This window comes from Pseudochaenichthys georgianus, chromosome 3, assembly GCF_902827115.2.
Source record: "Pseudochaenichthys georgianus chromosome 3, fPseGeo1.2, whole genome shotgun sequence".
In the NCBI taxonomy this organism is placed as follows: Eukaryota; Metazoa; Chordata; class Actinopteri; order Perciformes; family Channichthyidae; genus Pseudochaenichthys; species Pseudochaenichthys georgianus.
The window spans coordinates 36,505,831-36,521,439 of record NC_047505.1 but is presented as its reverse complement, the minus strand read 5'-3'; the positions used below and the strand labels follow the sequence as shown (position 1 = coordinate 36,521,439).

Sequence of the window (15,609 nt, the reverse complement as noted above, 5' to 3'; positions counted from 1 at the left end):
AAATACTTGTAAGATGTGAAGTAATGTAGGTTTCTTTGTCTTCTCAGGGTTGATAATATTGATGGTGTGATGATAAGTATGGAAACAAGTATAAATATAACCGTTCCACGCATTAAAGAGTTACTACAGACCCTTTTTTTAGCCGTATTTTCCGATGTTAAATTGAAAAAAACTGATCATTGAATTGTCCATAGACATTGTATCCACAAGCAGCAGCTTTCCTCCAAACACTTATTCCTTTTATTATATTTGCAAAAGTTATCGACGCTGCATACGATAATCAGACACATCTCTTTAAGCAGTAAACAAAGAAGTAAAACATGTAATGTTGGTGACCTCAAACAAAGTGTAATTGCACAGCTGCTCACGATGCAGTATCTCATATTTTATATTTTATCAAATTTTGTTGTAATACATTAATAACTATCTACCTTACAGTATTGAGAGAGTCTTTGAAAAACCATGATAAGAATAAAATGTTTATCCTAAATGTGCACAGGATTTTGATTATATCATGTATTAATGAGTTGCATTTAGTAAGTAATTTCTTACCAGATGAAGTTTTGTATACCCATTACCAGCAGATGGTGCTACTCATTCTTAAGTCTACTGCAAGCAAACACTACACAAGGATGTTGTGTATTCCAGATTCTTCAAATGGCAAATTTAAATTGATTTAATCATTATCTTTCTGACTTGAGCGAAAGGAAAACATTACTATTCCAAATCCAAATGTCCGCATAATTGAATTAAAGTGTAGACAGTGATATTTGAGGCACCGCCGTGGATAACCCTCCTCACAGCGGCTGTCTGCACCACATCGCTCTGAAGCCCGAGGCGGAGAGGCAGAGCAGCGGGTCTCCAACATGGCTAAAGAAGGAGCAGATATGACGGAGGAGACCCAGTTCATGATAGACACAAATCCGGGGAAAGAACCAGAACATGTGGAATCATCCGGCGATGCTAAAGAAATGCGAGCTGTGGTGCTGGCAGGTTTCGGAGGTCTTAACAAACTCAGGGTAACCAAGAAGGCAATGCCCGAGCCTCAGGATGGTGAAGTGAAGATACGCGTCAAAGCATGGTAAATCTGAACCACTGATGTATTGTATATTGTAGTGTATTAGGGATTTTAATAACCACGCTTCACAGAATTCCTGATAAGCGTGAAGACTGAATGTTATTGGAACATTTCGCAGTCATGAAGCCACAGGTCTTTTCTAGTGGGTGGCTGCCTGGAGCACCATAGCAAGCAAACATCAAGCAAGCTTGTCAGTCAGATTTTAAATCATTGTTTAGGGTTTGATAGCATAATAGCTGCCTTCACAAAGTATGAATTAGCTCATTACTGCAGAATATTACAGCTGTACTAATGCTAAGTGTTGGACAATACAAAGTTAGGAAATTGTTGTTTAATAGAGACTGCTGTTATCATAGGGAAATAGCCAGATTTATTGTTGATATTAATCATGACTTAAAGTACTGTGCATCCCTTAAAATCTCATATATCAGACTAAGTATTTGTAGTATTTACGGTATGTATTACCTGTCAGTGGGCATGGTTTTCCTTTAGCATTAGAGGGATTTAATCTCATCAAACTGTAAGGTATTTTTTATTATTTGTTGCAGTGGCCTGAATTTCCTGGATCTGATGGTACGTCAGGGGTCTATTGATAATCCTCCAAAACTCCCTATTGTCCCTGGGTTTGAATGCTCTGGGATAGTAGAGTCAGTAGGGGAAAACACAGCCGGATTTGAGGTTAGTGACATTAAGGATTCTAACTATGTAACGCTCTGATGTGTGAAATAACTATTCTGAGCAACCAAATCTGCCTCAACAAAACTATGAACTCGTGTTGTAATGAGATGATAATGTGATACTAATTAAACAAATCCACAATCTACTAACAATGGCCTGCCTATATGGCCTCATGCTTGTTTCACATTAGTGTCAGCTTGTTATCCAGCTACTCTAACATGTTTCTTTCAGATAGGCGACAGAGTTATGGCATTTGTCAATTACAATGCCTGGGCAGAAGTAGTCTGCACGCCAGCGGATTTTGTCTACAAGATGCCAGAGGAAATGAGTTTTGCTGAGGCTGCTGCATTCTCCCTGAACTTTGTGGCGGCCTATATGATGCTCTTTGAGGTTGCTAATCTTCGAGAGGGGATGTCAGTGTTGGTCCACTCAGCAGGAGGTGGTGTAGTAAGTGCATTTTCTTTTATTACTATTGCCCAGCAGCCATACAAAGAGGTTAGCCGACTCTCATTCTAACTGACAGCTTTATAAAAGTAGTTTGTGTAGCCTACTGTTGTTCTTGATAACTGCTGCTGTGATGACAGTAATGACTGAAATATGTTTGATCATTTAAACAACATCTTGTTATATCTAACTTTTAAAGCAGTAGTCATTTATTGTTTGTATTCGACACCACTTTATCTGATTTTCTATGATGATTGCTAATGGTGCACCTACTGTTTCCTTTTTGTGACCCTGGCATTGAGAGTTAAACGCTGGTGTTCTCAGGCATTGATAAACTGTTTCCACTGTTTGTTATTTTCAGGGTCAAGCTGTGGCTCAGCTGTGCTCCACAGTGCCTAATGTCACTGTGTTTGGGATCGCCTCATGTTCCAAACACGCAGCCATCAGAGACTCGGTGACTCACCTCTTTGACAGAAATGTTGATTATATGCAAGAAGTACAAAAGTAAGCATTCAAAGTTGCATGGTCCAAAGTATGATTATGATTTGAGGCTGAAGAGGTCTGTTTTAGTTCCTCAGCATGTATGCTTTGCAACTTGTTTATGTTAGAAATGAATTTGTTCAGCCATGTTAGCTGTAGCATGGTTACGTGGACCTCACTGAGCAGAGGGCTGCGTGAGGAGGCAGATGTTACCTGTTGCCTTATTTGGTCTTATGTGGCCGTGGTCCCCATGGCAACTCATGGCTCATCTGACAGAGCAACAGCATTGTGTTGGGCGTAGGTCTGCGCTGGCAATGTGGAACAACAGAGCCAATTAGGAACAAGCGTTGATGCCCTACACATTCCATTCACAACACAGCACGCTGTCAGCCAGCACTAGAAATAAATCACCTTGTAGCAAACTGCCTGACATTTGATTTTAGTAATATGCTGGTTTACTGCTATTTTTTTCAATCTTCTTTTGAAGCTTTGGTTATTCAGAAAACTCCAAACCCATGCTGCATCCTGGTAATTTGTAGGAAATGTGTGGCTATTCTCTTTTCTATAATCAGGATACATGCACCATACATAATTTTGCTTAGGGATTAAAATACATTTTCAAGAGCACTAATTATTTCATGTGTTCTGCATTAACAGTGGTAGTGGATTAATATGCCTTTCATCTCCCTGGCCCACACATTCTTTTCAGGATCAAGAGCAAAGTATGATTAAATTAGTCTTTTTACAAAAGGCAAAAACCATGGCGATCACAAGACCTCCAAGCAGTTTAGCCAAGCAGGTGTCCAAGGCCACAAGGCAGAAAGGAGTTAACATGTATTTGATTCTTTATTATCTGTGCCTTTAATGAGTTTCATTATGGCAAGCTTGTTTGTCTGATTGCTTTTGTGTGCAATCAGTAAACCTTTTTGTAACATGATGATTGCAAGTTACTGATGAGGAGTGATGTGGGCATTGCATAGCATTAAGTTCCTTATAAATAAATACAGTGGAGGCAGAGTCAACAATTGCCACCATTCTCAGAGTAAAACTCCAGAGAATCAATACTCATGAGTTACGACTCCATTATTGAATTAACCCTAAAGCTGCTCCTGGGTATGACTCACAGGCTGAATAAATGAACAATTAGCGCAAACATTCCCATCAGTGTAACTGTATAAAGATGACCTCTGATTTTAACTTATCTCAACTAAACGACAAAATGGTTGGTTGATCAACCGTAAATTAACCTGCAAACATTTTAAGACTGCAATTCATTTTCATTACTGATGAATATTCGGGGGGTTTTTAAACATAGAATGACAGAGAATCATGTATAATATACCAATCAATATTTCCTATGGTGATGTCTTGTTTTGTATAGTCATCAATCCAAAGCCTGACGATAATTCCGTTTTTTATTATATGATGTTAAGAAAAGCTTGACATGTTTTCATATGAAAATCTTTAACCAGGAAATGTTTTTGTTTGGTTTATTAATTAATTAAACTGTAAGCATCAATATTGATTTCTCTGGATCTGGAAAACTGTTTTTTGCATACTTTTTTACATGTGATGTATACAACTAAATGTAAAAACAACGTTTTATTTAATTTAGATCATGTTTTTCCCAGTTGACTTCCTCTTTACTTTGTTGTTAATCTTTTAGGATTTCTCCAGAGGGGGTGGACATCGTGTTGGACTGCCTCTGTGGGGAGAACACAGCGAAAGGCCTGACTCTGCTGAGGCCTTTGGGAACCTACATACTATATGGTGGGGGCCATACTTATAACAATACTATGATTTCCATTCAGTACTTTCAAAGTGTTAATATCTAAATTTGCAATGTGTTTGTGTGCAGTCTAAAATGTAGTACAATTGCTAAAATAGTTTGACATTTTTGGAAACACATACAATTTCTTGTCAAGCAATATATCAGGAAGATTGATACTCTCACATCTGTTTATTAAAAAAGAAATTTGACACAGCTACCCTGGTGACAACAAGACATTAGGAAGTCTCTGATCGAGGCCAGATAGTAGCCAGGCACACAACCCTGGTGTAAAAGGTTGTTTGTTAAAGGTATACAGAGCCAGGCCAGTAGTTCTCCTCTGTTTCCAGTCTTTACACTAGGCTAATCTAACCATCTCCTGGCTGTAGCTTTTATTTTTTTAAAACAGACAAGAGGGTGATATTACTCTTCTTATCTGATTCTTAGAAAGAAACAATTAGGATCATTTTCATAATGTTGAACAATTCAAGTATTGCATAAATGAAATGTGTTGGCAACTGGATTAGGAGAGAGATAATGAAGCTCACGTGAAAATAATATTCTCATCTGTATCCTGCAAATGAAATGTAGTGCCTTTCACAGCTTCCATACTTACCAGGTCTCTGTTAATTACTTTAGTTTGTGTTAAGCTTCATGAATCAAGTAAAAGTATTAGAGGGAGATTAATTCTTTAGTTTAAGTGGTACTGAATATGAGCGAAGGCATGCTTGCACAGGTCTAATGGTCTAAAGGTGCCAACTGTTCCTCCCCTACCTCCCCCTTTATGCTTCGTGGCTGCCTGTTACTGACCAGTCACTTCTGCCTAGACTTTTGCACAGCATTCAACAATCCTTTTATTTCTGTTTTTTCAGGCGCATCAAACATGGTAACTGGGGAAACAAAGAGTTTCTTCAGCTTTGCAAAATCTGTGAGTCAGAGATGCATTCTGTCATCAACATTTGAAGGAAACAGTACTACACAATGCACATTTAATCTTTTCATGGCGAATCAAACACACACAAATGAGTCCCTCGGAATAACCATGTCTCTTTGTGCTGTTGCTTTTTTCTCCAGTGGTGGCAGGTGGAGAAGGTGAACCCTATTAAACTATATGAAGAGAATAAAGTCATAGCAGGATTCTCGCTCCTCAACCTCCTCTTCAAACATGGGAAATGTAATCTCGTGAAATCAGTGATGGACAAACTCTTGTGTCTCTTTGACCAAAAGAAGATCAAGCCGGTAGTGGACTCCCTATGGGCGCTGGAGGAGGTAAGACACTGTAGTGATTGGAGGGCGTGAGACAGGAAACAATGTTAATAATGAACAAATTAAAAATGATTCGATCAGAGTGGTTACATGAGAAAAAATACCAGCTTTAAAATTAAAGAGAACATTTTATACAAGTATTTGACAGTTTATAATCTGTTGTTTGTCACTGCTGTTTTTCTGTGGGACATTGTTCCACAGATGGTGGGTAAGTTGTATATTCCTGCTGTTCAACAATTATTTCACACCCACACAAAGCACACCAGGACATACGTCAATCAATTCACTTTTAATTTCTACAAATTCTTAAAATCTAAAATCTCCCTGTGATTTTACCATTGTACATTGCACTTATACACATCCCAATTTCAATAGTGTTGAACAACTGGTAATGCAGTGTTTAGGTGTTTAGCTTCGCTCAGGACACAAAAGGTGGAGCTGTGTGGTTAGACGATGAAATGAAAATGAACGTTTTAAATAAAAAGTGTTAGCCCTAGTGTGGCTGTAAAAAATATAGTGCTGGATTTATTAGCTTGACATGAGGGGGGCGGGGCAGCACTTTTACAAAATGGAAATAATGTAATTCTGTTATCCCTCCTCAACATATCTTTTATAAGCTAAACAAACATTCAATCAGCTGGAATAAGAGAACACACTTCTGTGGGGGCAGGGCCTTAACATTTGGCAGGTACTGTTGCACACAACACTAAAACATTGTCAGAAGTCACTGTACATTAACTGTTGCCCATAAAGTTGGAATAATATATGTTTTACCTCTTCTCATGAAATCATGAATGTGATTTGTTCTTGATAGATAAAGTCTATATCTTCTAAAAATGTTATTGATAAATCTATTCCAAACAAATCACAAAATTAAATAGGCATAACAAGAGAAATATGTCAACAGTGTATATAGAAATATTACAGGCAGACCTTTTGACTGTCATAGCAGGAAAACTCAAGAAATGCCTTGGCAGGATGCAACACTTGTCTTCAGCTACTTGTCTCCATTCCCCCCAGCATTAAGTTTCATATTAAAATCATTTGCCTTATGGTTCCCATATTACACATCCCCGATATTTACAAATTTCATTTCATTTCAAACCTTTATTTATCCAGATTGGTCCCATTGAGATCATAGATCTCTTTTTCAAGGGAGACCTGCAGCATATAGATTCCACATGAAACATAAAACAATAAAGGACAATATACATTATATTTACAGGATACATAATTATAGACATTTACAAGTGCCCATTGTATCAGCAAGCATTTCATTTTGCCTAGCTTTAAAAACATGCAGAGGAATGAGATTGCTCAGTTTCAATTCTTGCTGAAGATTGTTCCAAGCAAGTGGAGCTGCGCACATAAAAGCTGTCTTACCGAAGACAGTCCTTGCTCTTGGCACATCTAACAAGACTACATAATGTGACCTCAGACAATAGCTGCTTGCAACTCTCTGTGTTATCAGAGAGCAGATATAATACGGGAGTTTACCCAACAAAGCTTTATAGATAAACGTGTACCAATGACTGAGCCTCCGTACAGAGAGTGATGGTAAACCTGCCTTGGTATACAGTGTACAGTGATGTGTAAGCGCTTTACAATTTGTGACAAATCTCAGAGCACTGTGATACACAGCATCCAATTTGCTCAGGTAATTGGCAGGTGCATTCATGTACAACAAATCCCCATAGTTCAGCACAGGTAAAAAGGTCACAGTAACTAGCCTTTTCCTGGCCTCAAGCGAGAAACAGGACTTGTTTCTGAAAAAGAAACCTAGCCTAACCCTCAGTTTTTTAAGCAGGTTATTGACATGAAGTTTAAAAGTGAGACAATCATCAAGCCAGATACCAAGGTATTTGTAACAGGCAACAACTTCAAGTTTTGTTCCTTGCGTAGTTACAATATCTAAAACAGGCTCTGGTGTCTTTTTAGCTTTTGAAAAGAGCATTACCTTGGTTTTATCCACATTTAAAAGAAGCTTTAATTCAGAGAGCTGAGTCTGAATAGTGTTAAAAATAGCCTGTAATTTAACACCAGCCTCCTTAATGGAGGGACCTGCACAATACATCACGGTATCATCCGCATAAAAATGTAAAGTAGCTTCATCCACATTATCACCTACACTATTAATATATATGGAGAATAAAAGTGGTCCTAAAACAGAACCTTGTGGTACACCATTAGAAATGTTTAACCATTCAGAAGACAGTCCATCAAAATGAACACATTGGGACCTTTCAGAGAGGTAGTTCACAAACCACCCCACTGCAAGGCTGGATAGGCCAATACTGAGTAGCCTCTGCTTTAAAATGCGATGATCAACAGTGTCAAATGCTTTGGAAAGGTCAATAAACAGAGCTGCACAACTCTGCTTATTATCTAAAATAGTAGTAATGTCATTTACCACTTTCATTGTGGCAGTGATGGTGCTGTGTTTCTTTCTGAATCCTGACTGATGTTTAGACAGGATATCATTTATACATAAAAAATCCTTTACAAATAAAACGTTTGGAATTTGTTCCACACCTGAAATTCTCCATGTGTTCAGATGAAAGTAATGAGGTGCAGGTTATCAATTAAAATAGGTTAATAATAAGTCTTTTTGAACTTCAGAGGAAGAACATGTTGATGAAATTACAATTTTTTATTTCTCATGGGAAACTCCCTCAGTACTGATTGTCATTAAACCTTGGCAGATTTGTCAGCCATTCACTGGAACCATGGCCCATGAAGAATGTCATTAAGGGGAGGATGGCGTGGGCTGCAGTATCAGGGTCACCTCCTGCCTCATGTATTCATTTGCCTAGACCTAGAATTCGGAGGGTGTTAGTTTACACGGCAACTTGTTTATCCTCAAACAAAAAGTTAGAGAATGTTCGAGACCAAAACAGAAAAACTGAGTTGAGAAAGACTGAATCCGTTTTTTTCACCTGGGTTTCCCAAGGTCAAAACCGTAAAATATAAAAAAGATAAAAGTGAGCCTTCATACAGTATCTCTCTTTTTTGTACCATGCAGGAATGCCATATTAAAACCTACAATGAAGTGGTTCTCACCCTCTCTTGCTAACTGACAGCCAATGTGGGACATGTTTGTGACCTATTTCTGCTCTTGGCTTGATTTCTGCTTTCTTTTTTAGTAAATGAGTAAATGAATGCTTGTGAAACAATGGCTTCCAGAGAAAAAGGCACATTCAGTTGTTTCTTTGTGTGGATTGTAATGAGAAAATAAGATATGACATACTGAGTAATGGTTTGGTGTGTGAATTATTTTTCTACCTAATTGAGTCGGACAAGCTTGCGATGATGTTTAATTTAACAAGTTCTGACCTGCGAGGTGTTTTTGTCAGATGTGGATAAAAAAAGGTCAAGTCTGCTAGCTTTTCATAAATGTTAGTAGTGTTTTTTGGGCAATGGCCACAGATGGATTGTAATGTTGTGAAAAATTGGAAAACCTAAGGACAAAACCTGTTCCAGTTGAAGTTTAAGTCATTGTTGGTTCTTTATAATTCCAGAATAACCATTTTGATAAACATTTGTTGTGATATGCTTTAATACTCTACCACATTTTGAAGCATTAAATCTGCGATGTATTGATGAGATGGAGAAAAGCATAAAGCACTTGTCCCTCTTCTGCTATTCTTCCACCACTCAGCATGTAGTAATAAAACTGCAGGTGATTGACAATTATGGACAGTAGCTCAAATGTTGTAAAGCTGACGTTAACTGGTCAGATAACAAAGCAAAATGTCAGCTCATAAAACATATTGTTGACGGATGTTTCTATAGGCTACAGACCAGGAAGTCTAATTGCACTTTCCTAGGTTTTAAGTGCTTCTCTCTCTTTTGTTAGTATGAAATACTTGATGAGTCAATCTGTAATGTCCATATTTTTATGATTTATTTCTGAAAGAAAACAAAGTGTCTGCCCTAATGTGTAATGTTACATTTTAGGTTATTTTAATATATTTGTTTGTTCAACACAATGTAAGTTAAATGTTGTGTTTTATTCTCAGGTAAAAGAGGCCATGCAGAGAATTCATGACAGAGGCAACGTAGGAAAACTCATTCTGGATGTCGAGAAGTCTCCCACCCCTCTGGTAACATTTGAATGTGTTTTTTCTTTTCTAAAGTTATCGGAAAACAAACATCAATAGAAGGGGCTCCATTCATAAATGTGGATTGATCTTATCTTAGAAATACATTCCTACATAAATAGAAAATTAATCAACATGATGGCATTTAAACAAAATATATTATTTATTCAAATTAATGAATCAAGTAAATAAAGTATGGGCTGTGGATAGTAAAGTAATTAGTGTATTGTGTACATTAATGGAAATTGTCCACCAAAGAGAAGTCTGCCAGCTGAAACCAGTTGCTCTAACATCCCCTACAGGACGAGTACAGAATGACACACACCCAAAAAGTGGCTGATCAAATGCAATGTGTGTATGCAATAGTATAAATACTATAAATTGAACATTTAACATTATTAAAGTATTATGTAAAGTAACAGCTTTTAGCTTCTATTTTTAGTATCATTACAAGATACAAGCAAAGACTTATGAGACAGTTAGAAATATAAAATAAAAAACTAATTTGATCATGTAATTATTATATCACATTTATATTCAAGGGTACATGACTGACAGGAGGAAGAGCAGAGAGGAAGAAGATGGAAATAAATTGGCAGATTGGTAAATTGGTAAAAGTATGCATATTATAAAACTAGTTTGGATGACTTCCAACAAGTTATTGGAAGAAAGATTCCTTGCATTTCTACCTGATCTTATTCATTTGGCCAATGTAGTGCTAATTTTAAATACAGATTTATTCAAAACGCATTTTCAGCCAATGTAAACATACCAATATGTTGGTTGTTTTTCAATAGTCACATCTGACATTTCTAAAGCCTACAGCATATTTTGTAGGACTGGTCAGTGTCAGAACGAGGCAGTGTGTGGGATTTCCTCTATCTGTTTCTATGGTGGTCTCAATATTAAACCTAGAAACTCTAATATGTATCGACCTGATCATATGAAGAGCATAGACCCTGTAAACAGTTGCCCGTTACTATAAGTATTTACTTATTGACTGTACTGTTTGATGTCATCTTTCATTTGTTTTCACCTCTGTTTCTCTGAATGGTAGCTTAGTAATGACAGCTGAATAATATCTTACCACTAGATGGCCAGTGACAGCACAGAGACCAGTGAGGCTGGAGAGGAGGAAGAGGAGCCAGAGGGAGACAACGACAGCAAGGAGCGAATGCCCTTCATCCATTAAACCTCCCGGCTACACGCCCAGCGACTGAAGAGGCATTCACCACACAAGTGTTGAGCAGTATGTGCTGTATGCATGTACTGTATGCATGCATGCATGACTGGATTTATGTACAATATTTGTTTGTTACTTATTATTTGTCAGTTAAATGTTCGAGCAAAATTATCGTGAAAACAGAGACCTAACAACATTTCTCTAACACAGACAGGCAGGAAGTGCCATTGCTCATCTAGTATTTTTATATTCTTTACGGTATTATGACGTTATGCTAGCCAATAATTTGATTAGGTTTGTGTCCATTTCTCTATTAATTGTATCCACAAACAGTTTATTGACTGAAAAAGCATTTAAGCCTGGAAACAGGGTCAGGATTAGTACCCTTAAAAACACACTTACTATCAATGTCATGTAGCATAACAACCCTACCCTGTCTAAAAAAAAAGAATAAGAAAGTGTAATGTAATATTCACTTTTTTCAGTGATGACAGCTGTATAAGGAAAACGATTGGCATGTGGAATATTTAAATGTTTCTGTTACAATAGTGATGTGTTAGCCACCAGCGTTAGAAAGGTATGTGTGTAGATATTTGCTTGATATTTGACTCTTAGGTTCCTGCCGACCTTGTAATATATCACAGGATCACCAATGCCTTTAGCCCACCAACAAGTGTAAAGAAGAAGTAAAGTTCACATTATAAAAACATTTAAAAATCTTCCACTGCACATTTATTCATATGTCAAATCTATACAACGCCATACAGTGTTGCATACACTTTGAAGGTTACAAACATTATATAATAACATATCTAAATTCAAGAGAACATGATATAAATCGGTAAATTCAGAGTCTTCTCAGGCAGCGTGTAAGTCAAACATTTGTGGAGTCTCTGCTTTTACTTGTCTGACCGAAATTGTTTACTTGCTGGTGCCTCACAAAGAAAAAGTGCCAAAAAACTATTTTTGCAATGATCAGGTGTTTAAAAGTAGGGTGATTCAGGTCTGAAAAACACTGTATTATTTTACATAATAACGATGCCCTCTGCTTTACTCTTTTATGAAATGTCCACACATATTCTAATAACTGATCTGGTTTTATTTTTATTTAAAACATAATTGTCATTTGAACTATGTATTTCTTCACTTGAATTATAAAAACAAAACTGGATTATATATCAAAAAAGTTTTTTTCTCAACAATTAAAACAATTAAATCAATCTTATGCCTTTAAAAAAATTTCAATGTGCAAACTAACAGGCTGCATGCTTCAAAGATGAATGATAAATGGTGGATAGACAGTGTTAATAGGCACAGAAGTGATGGAATAAGTATTTTTAGAATGTATATGTAGACTTGAGTATAGATAAGTATGGATAATTGCTTTTAGACACTATGGAAATACATCTCAATATTATTGTCAGGCCTTTTTATTTGTGTGTGTGTGTGCCTGTGTGTGTTTTCATATTGCCTTGTAAAAAAAAAACATGTCTATAAAAGTGTTAAACATCATAATGTGTTCACAATCTCCTTATAAACTCTGGTTTACCTGTGGTCGTATATTTTTGTCACATTTTCTGGTGTGAACCTTCTTTGAGTACAACTCTGTTTACTTGAATAAATGTATCTGCAAGTATTCTGATTTCTCTCAGTTAATTTATTTTTATTTTATTGAGGTATTACACCAATGGTATGTTATGTGGAACATTTGCGTTTACCTGGATTAAAATAATAATCGAACTCCGTGATAACATTGGGATGTTAAAATGTTTTTCGGTCTACATAAGCATGGTATCACCAGGGTATCTCATTATACTGCATGTATTCTGCACAGTCCCTCAGTTTGGCAACAAAGTCAGGCCTTTTTTAAAATATGTGCCCCAAAAGAGAAAAGCTGCCATCTAATGCATTATTTGTTCCAACAGTACTGCACTGTTGACCTTTTCAATTATGTTTCCAGGTGTATAGCCAGAGTCAATGCATGTACTGTTGGCAAATATTCTGAACACTGTGTGCAAACTAAGCAAGAACTGTGCCTCTTCTCTAAGTTAGGGTCTTATAACTGCTTTTCTATTATACTAAGAATACTGTTGATACATTTGTCACTTGGAGGAGGCCTCATTTTAAATGTATAATTTGGAGAGTGCAACATTTGAAGATTACATTTGATAGTTGTACTGCTATACTGAGCCTGTATGCCCAAGGGTTTTCCTTATTTAGCTCCCCCTCCCATTTGTATACAACATCTCACCCTAAAAATAGCTTTGCCTGCACCCCAGCTGGACTTCCTCTGGTTTAATAGAAGCTTTATATGGAATCATTACATAACTGCAAGTCTGTGTGATTGAACAAATATGTATAGTCCATATTTAGCTGCAAAATGTACCTGGTTATTTGTTTTCATATACTGGAGGTTGTAAATGATACTTCTTGCAGTAGATGAAGACCACGAATATATATATAGGTGATAATGAGGTGGAATATTCTTTGTAGAAAAAAGTGTCTTAGCATGTCTTTAACACTCTGTAATGGAGAAGTAGTCAGTGCATTCCCAGTTTGTTGGTGCACTTTGTTCCAAGTAAATATTTATCAAATGCTAGACACAAGTAAATCATTATTTGCCACTCCACCCTTATACCCCTCTCACCTCCTCCTGATGTTTGGACTAAAACAGAGTTAGATCCAATACAGGGAGCATACCCAGCAAGGCATACAGAAGGGCCAGTATATATCGAGCTGCCTGCAGTGTTTTTGGTTCCTTTCGGAGAAGTACAAGGTGTGCAACTGTGTCCTGTCACTGTAGGATCCACAGGTCTCAGATATGGCACGTCTGGCCATCCTTGTTCTCCTCGTTCTTTGCCTTTCTTTGATTCATTTCAGCTCCAGTCGCCCATCTCGCACCAGGAAAGCTGTATCGCCCCGTCAGTCCGGAGGTATAATTACTCACATAGTTCATTAACAATGTTCTTGATATTGATGTTCATTTGACCTTTTTTTTCTTGCCTCTTTGTCGAGATACAGCTGCTGAAGAAGATGATGTTAAGTCCCAGCTGGAGAGGTTGTGGCAGGAGGTGAATTTACTGAAGGAAATACAGGCGTTGCAGACAGGTATTGCCCTAATGGAAGGAAGATTAAAGACAGAGGGGGTTACAGTAATAGATCAATTGCAAAAGCATCACTGCACTATTTAGTATGTTTATTGAATGAGAAGTAAAGCATGCGATGGTTGGCTAATTATTTGATTTGTGTTTTAGGTATGTTTTGGTGCTTTTCTTCACTTTTACTTGTGAATTCAGGCTAATGCGCTGAAATGCAAGAGTGTGGACTTTGCAAAGATATATTTGGTTTCTAAAATAAATTGATTTTGAACTTCTTAGTGTGCTGAGTGTCCAGCAGAGGACAGCAGCCCTCATTAGATCAGTGCTGAAGTGGGGCGGCCAAGTTGATGCTAGAAAAAACAAACAAAGCTAAATTGTATAAACTCATACATTGCTGTTTATGATATTATATTTCTATTTATTTTCTGGAGGAAAACAGGGGGTTACAAAACATATATGTACATTATTTACAATACAATTCACTCATGAAGCGATACTGTGTTTTCAGTCTGTCTCCGGGGGATTAAAGCTTACAATAAGTGTTATCTCACGGTTGAGGAACCCAAACATTACCATGATGCAAATGAAGACTGCATTGCACAAGGAGGAACGCTTGCAACGCCACGGGACTTGATGGAAAACAATGAACTTAGAGATTATGCAAAGAGGAGCGCCCCTGGATCCAAGGACTTCTGGATCGGTGTGGCAGACATAGTGAAAGAAGGCCAGTATGTTGATGTCAACAGTCTACCAGTCAGCTACTTGAACTGGGACCGCTCCAAGAAGCAGCCCACAGGAACGAAGAGGGAGAGCTGTGTTGCTCTTTCAGTGGCTGCACAAGGAAAGTGGTCTGATGAGGTGTGTCGCAGCCTCAAAAATTACATCTGTGAATATGTCATTCCCTAAATGAAACAGAGTGGTTGTTGACAACTTGATGATCATTTATTCAGGTCACTAAATAAGGATGTGTTGTCAAGTCTGTGCTTATTCATAATTGAAACATAACTTGTTTTATGAAAGTTAACCTACAGTAACTTTATTCATTAGATAATCAGGTTAAACGTGAAATCCTCGGGTGAAAACTGAACAGCATGAGATGTAAGACGTTCGGGATAGGGTTGTATAGAAATAAACAAGAACATAAACTTTGTTGGTTTTCTTTTCAAATGACTGGTAACGTTTCTTTATTAAGTCTCAATTATTTAGCATCAGTGCACCTAACATTATTATATAAACACACCAGTGAGTTCTTCAGATAACATTTCTACTGCTGATGTTGGGTTGTTGTTGTTCTCGAGAGCCTTACTATGAAATTAAAACAGCCCAAAAAAACTTTTAAAACTAAATGGTGGGACTAATAATCAGAGATAAAGTTGAGATGTATAATGTGTAAGGGATACTTGTTGTAATCTGCTATCAGATTTAATAACTAACGGGGCAGCATGTGGCAAGGCAAAGTCTTTTAATAAACATATACCATCCACTGAGGGGAGTCAAGGTGCTTTACATTACCG

The 15,609-nt window shown here is 37.2% G+C and overlaps 2 protein-coding genes across 3 annotated transcripts; both read left to right on the top strand.

Moving 5' to 3' along the window:
* Window positions 1–621: 621 nt before the first annotated feature.
* Window positions 622–12,639, top strand: vat1l (vesicle amine transport 1-like). 2 transcript variants are annotated; one of them, XM_034103049.1, is made up of 9 exons: window positions 622–1,081; window positions 1,627–1,756; window positions 1,988–2,203; window positions 2,562–2,704; window positions 4,347–4,450; window positions 5,321–5,376; window positions 5,523–5,717; window positions 9,734–9,817; window positions 10,908–12,639. In XM_034103049.1, the coding sequence occupies exons 1-9, from the start codon at window positions 867–869 to the stop codon at window positions 11,004–11,006; spliced, it is 1,242 nt and encodes a 413-aa protein (XP_033958940.1). In that variant the 5' UTR covers window positions 622–866; the 3' UTR covers window positions 11,007–12,639. The 2 variants fall into 2 exon arrangements, with proteins under 2 accessions (XP_033958940.1, XP_033958949.1); XM_034103058.1 differs by lacking the exon at window positions 10,908–12,639 and adding an exon at window positions 10,357–10,431.
* A 1,014-nt stretch (window positions 12,640–13,653) lies between these two features.
* clec3a (C-type lectin domain family 3, member A) lies at window positions 13,654–15,134 on the top strand. The gene is made up of 3 exons (XM_034079931.2): window positions 13,654–13,930; window positions 14,019–14,105; window positions 14,604–15,134. The coding sequence occupies exons 1-3, from the start codon at window positions 13,819–13,821 to the stop codon at window positions 14,999–15,001; spliced, it is 597 nt and encodes a 198-aa protein (XP_033935822.1). The 5' UTR covers window positions 13,654–13,818; the 3' UTR covers window positions 15,002–15,134.
* The last annotated feature ends 475 nt before the right edge of the window (window positions 15,135–15,609 follow it).

What these genes read in the sequence shown, in the direction of transcription:
- vat1l (XM_034103049.1), top strand. Translation starts at nt 867, where the DNA reads ATGGCTAAAGAAGGAGCAGATATGACGGAGGAGACCCAGTTCATGATA. An exon ending in AAGATACGCGTCAAAGCATG is followed by an intron (nt 1,082 to 1,626) that starts GTAAATCTGAAC and finishes TATTTGTTGCAG; the next exon opens with TGGCCTGAATTTCCTGGATC. An exon ending in TATATGCAAGAAGTACAAAA is followed by an intron (nt 2,705 to 4,346) that starts GTAAGCATTCAA and finishes TTAATCTTTTAG; the next exon opens with GATTTCTCCAGAGGGGGTGG.
- clec3a (XM_034079931.2), top strand. Translation starts at nt 13,819, where the DNA reads ATGGCACGTCTGGCCATCCTTGTTCTCCTCGTTCTTTGCCTTTCTTTG. An exon ending in ATCGCCCCGTCAGTCCGGAG is followed by an intron (nt 13,931 to 14,018) that starts GTATAATTACTC and finishes GTCGAGATACAG; the next exon opens with CTGCTGAAGAAGATGATGTT. An exon ending in AATACAGGCGTTGCAGACAG is followed by an intron (nt 14,106 to 14,603) that starts GTATTGCCCTAA and finishes CTGTGTTTTCAG; the next exon opens with TCTGTCTCCGGGGGATTAAA.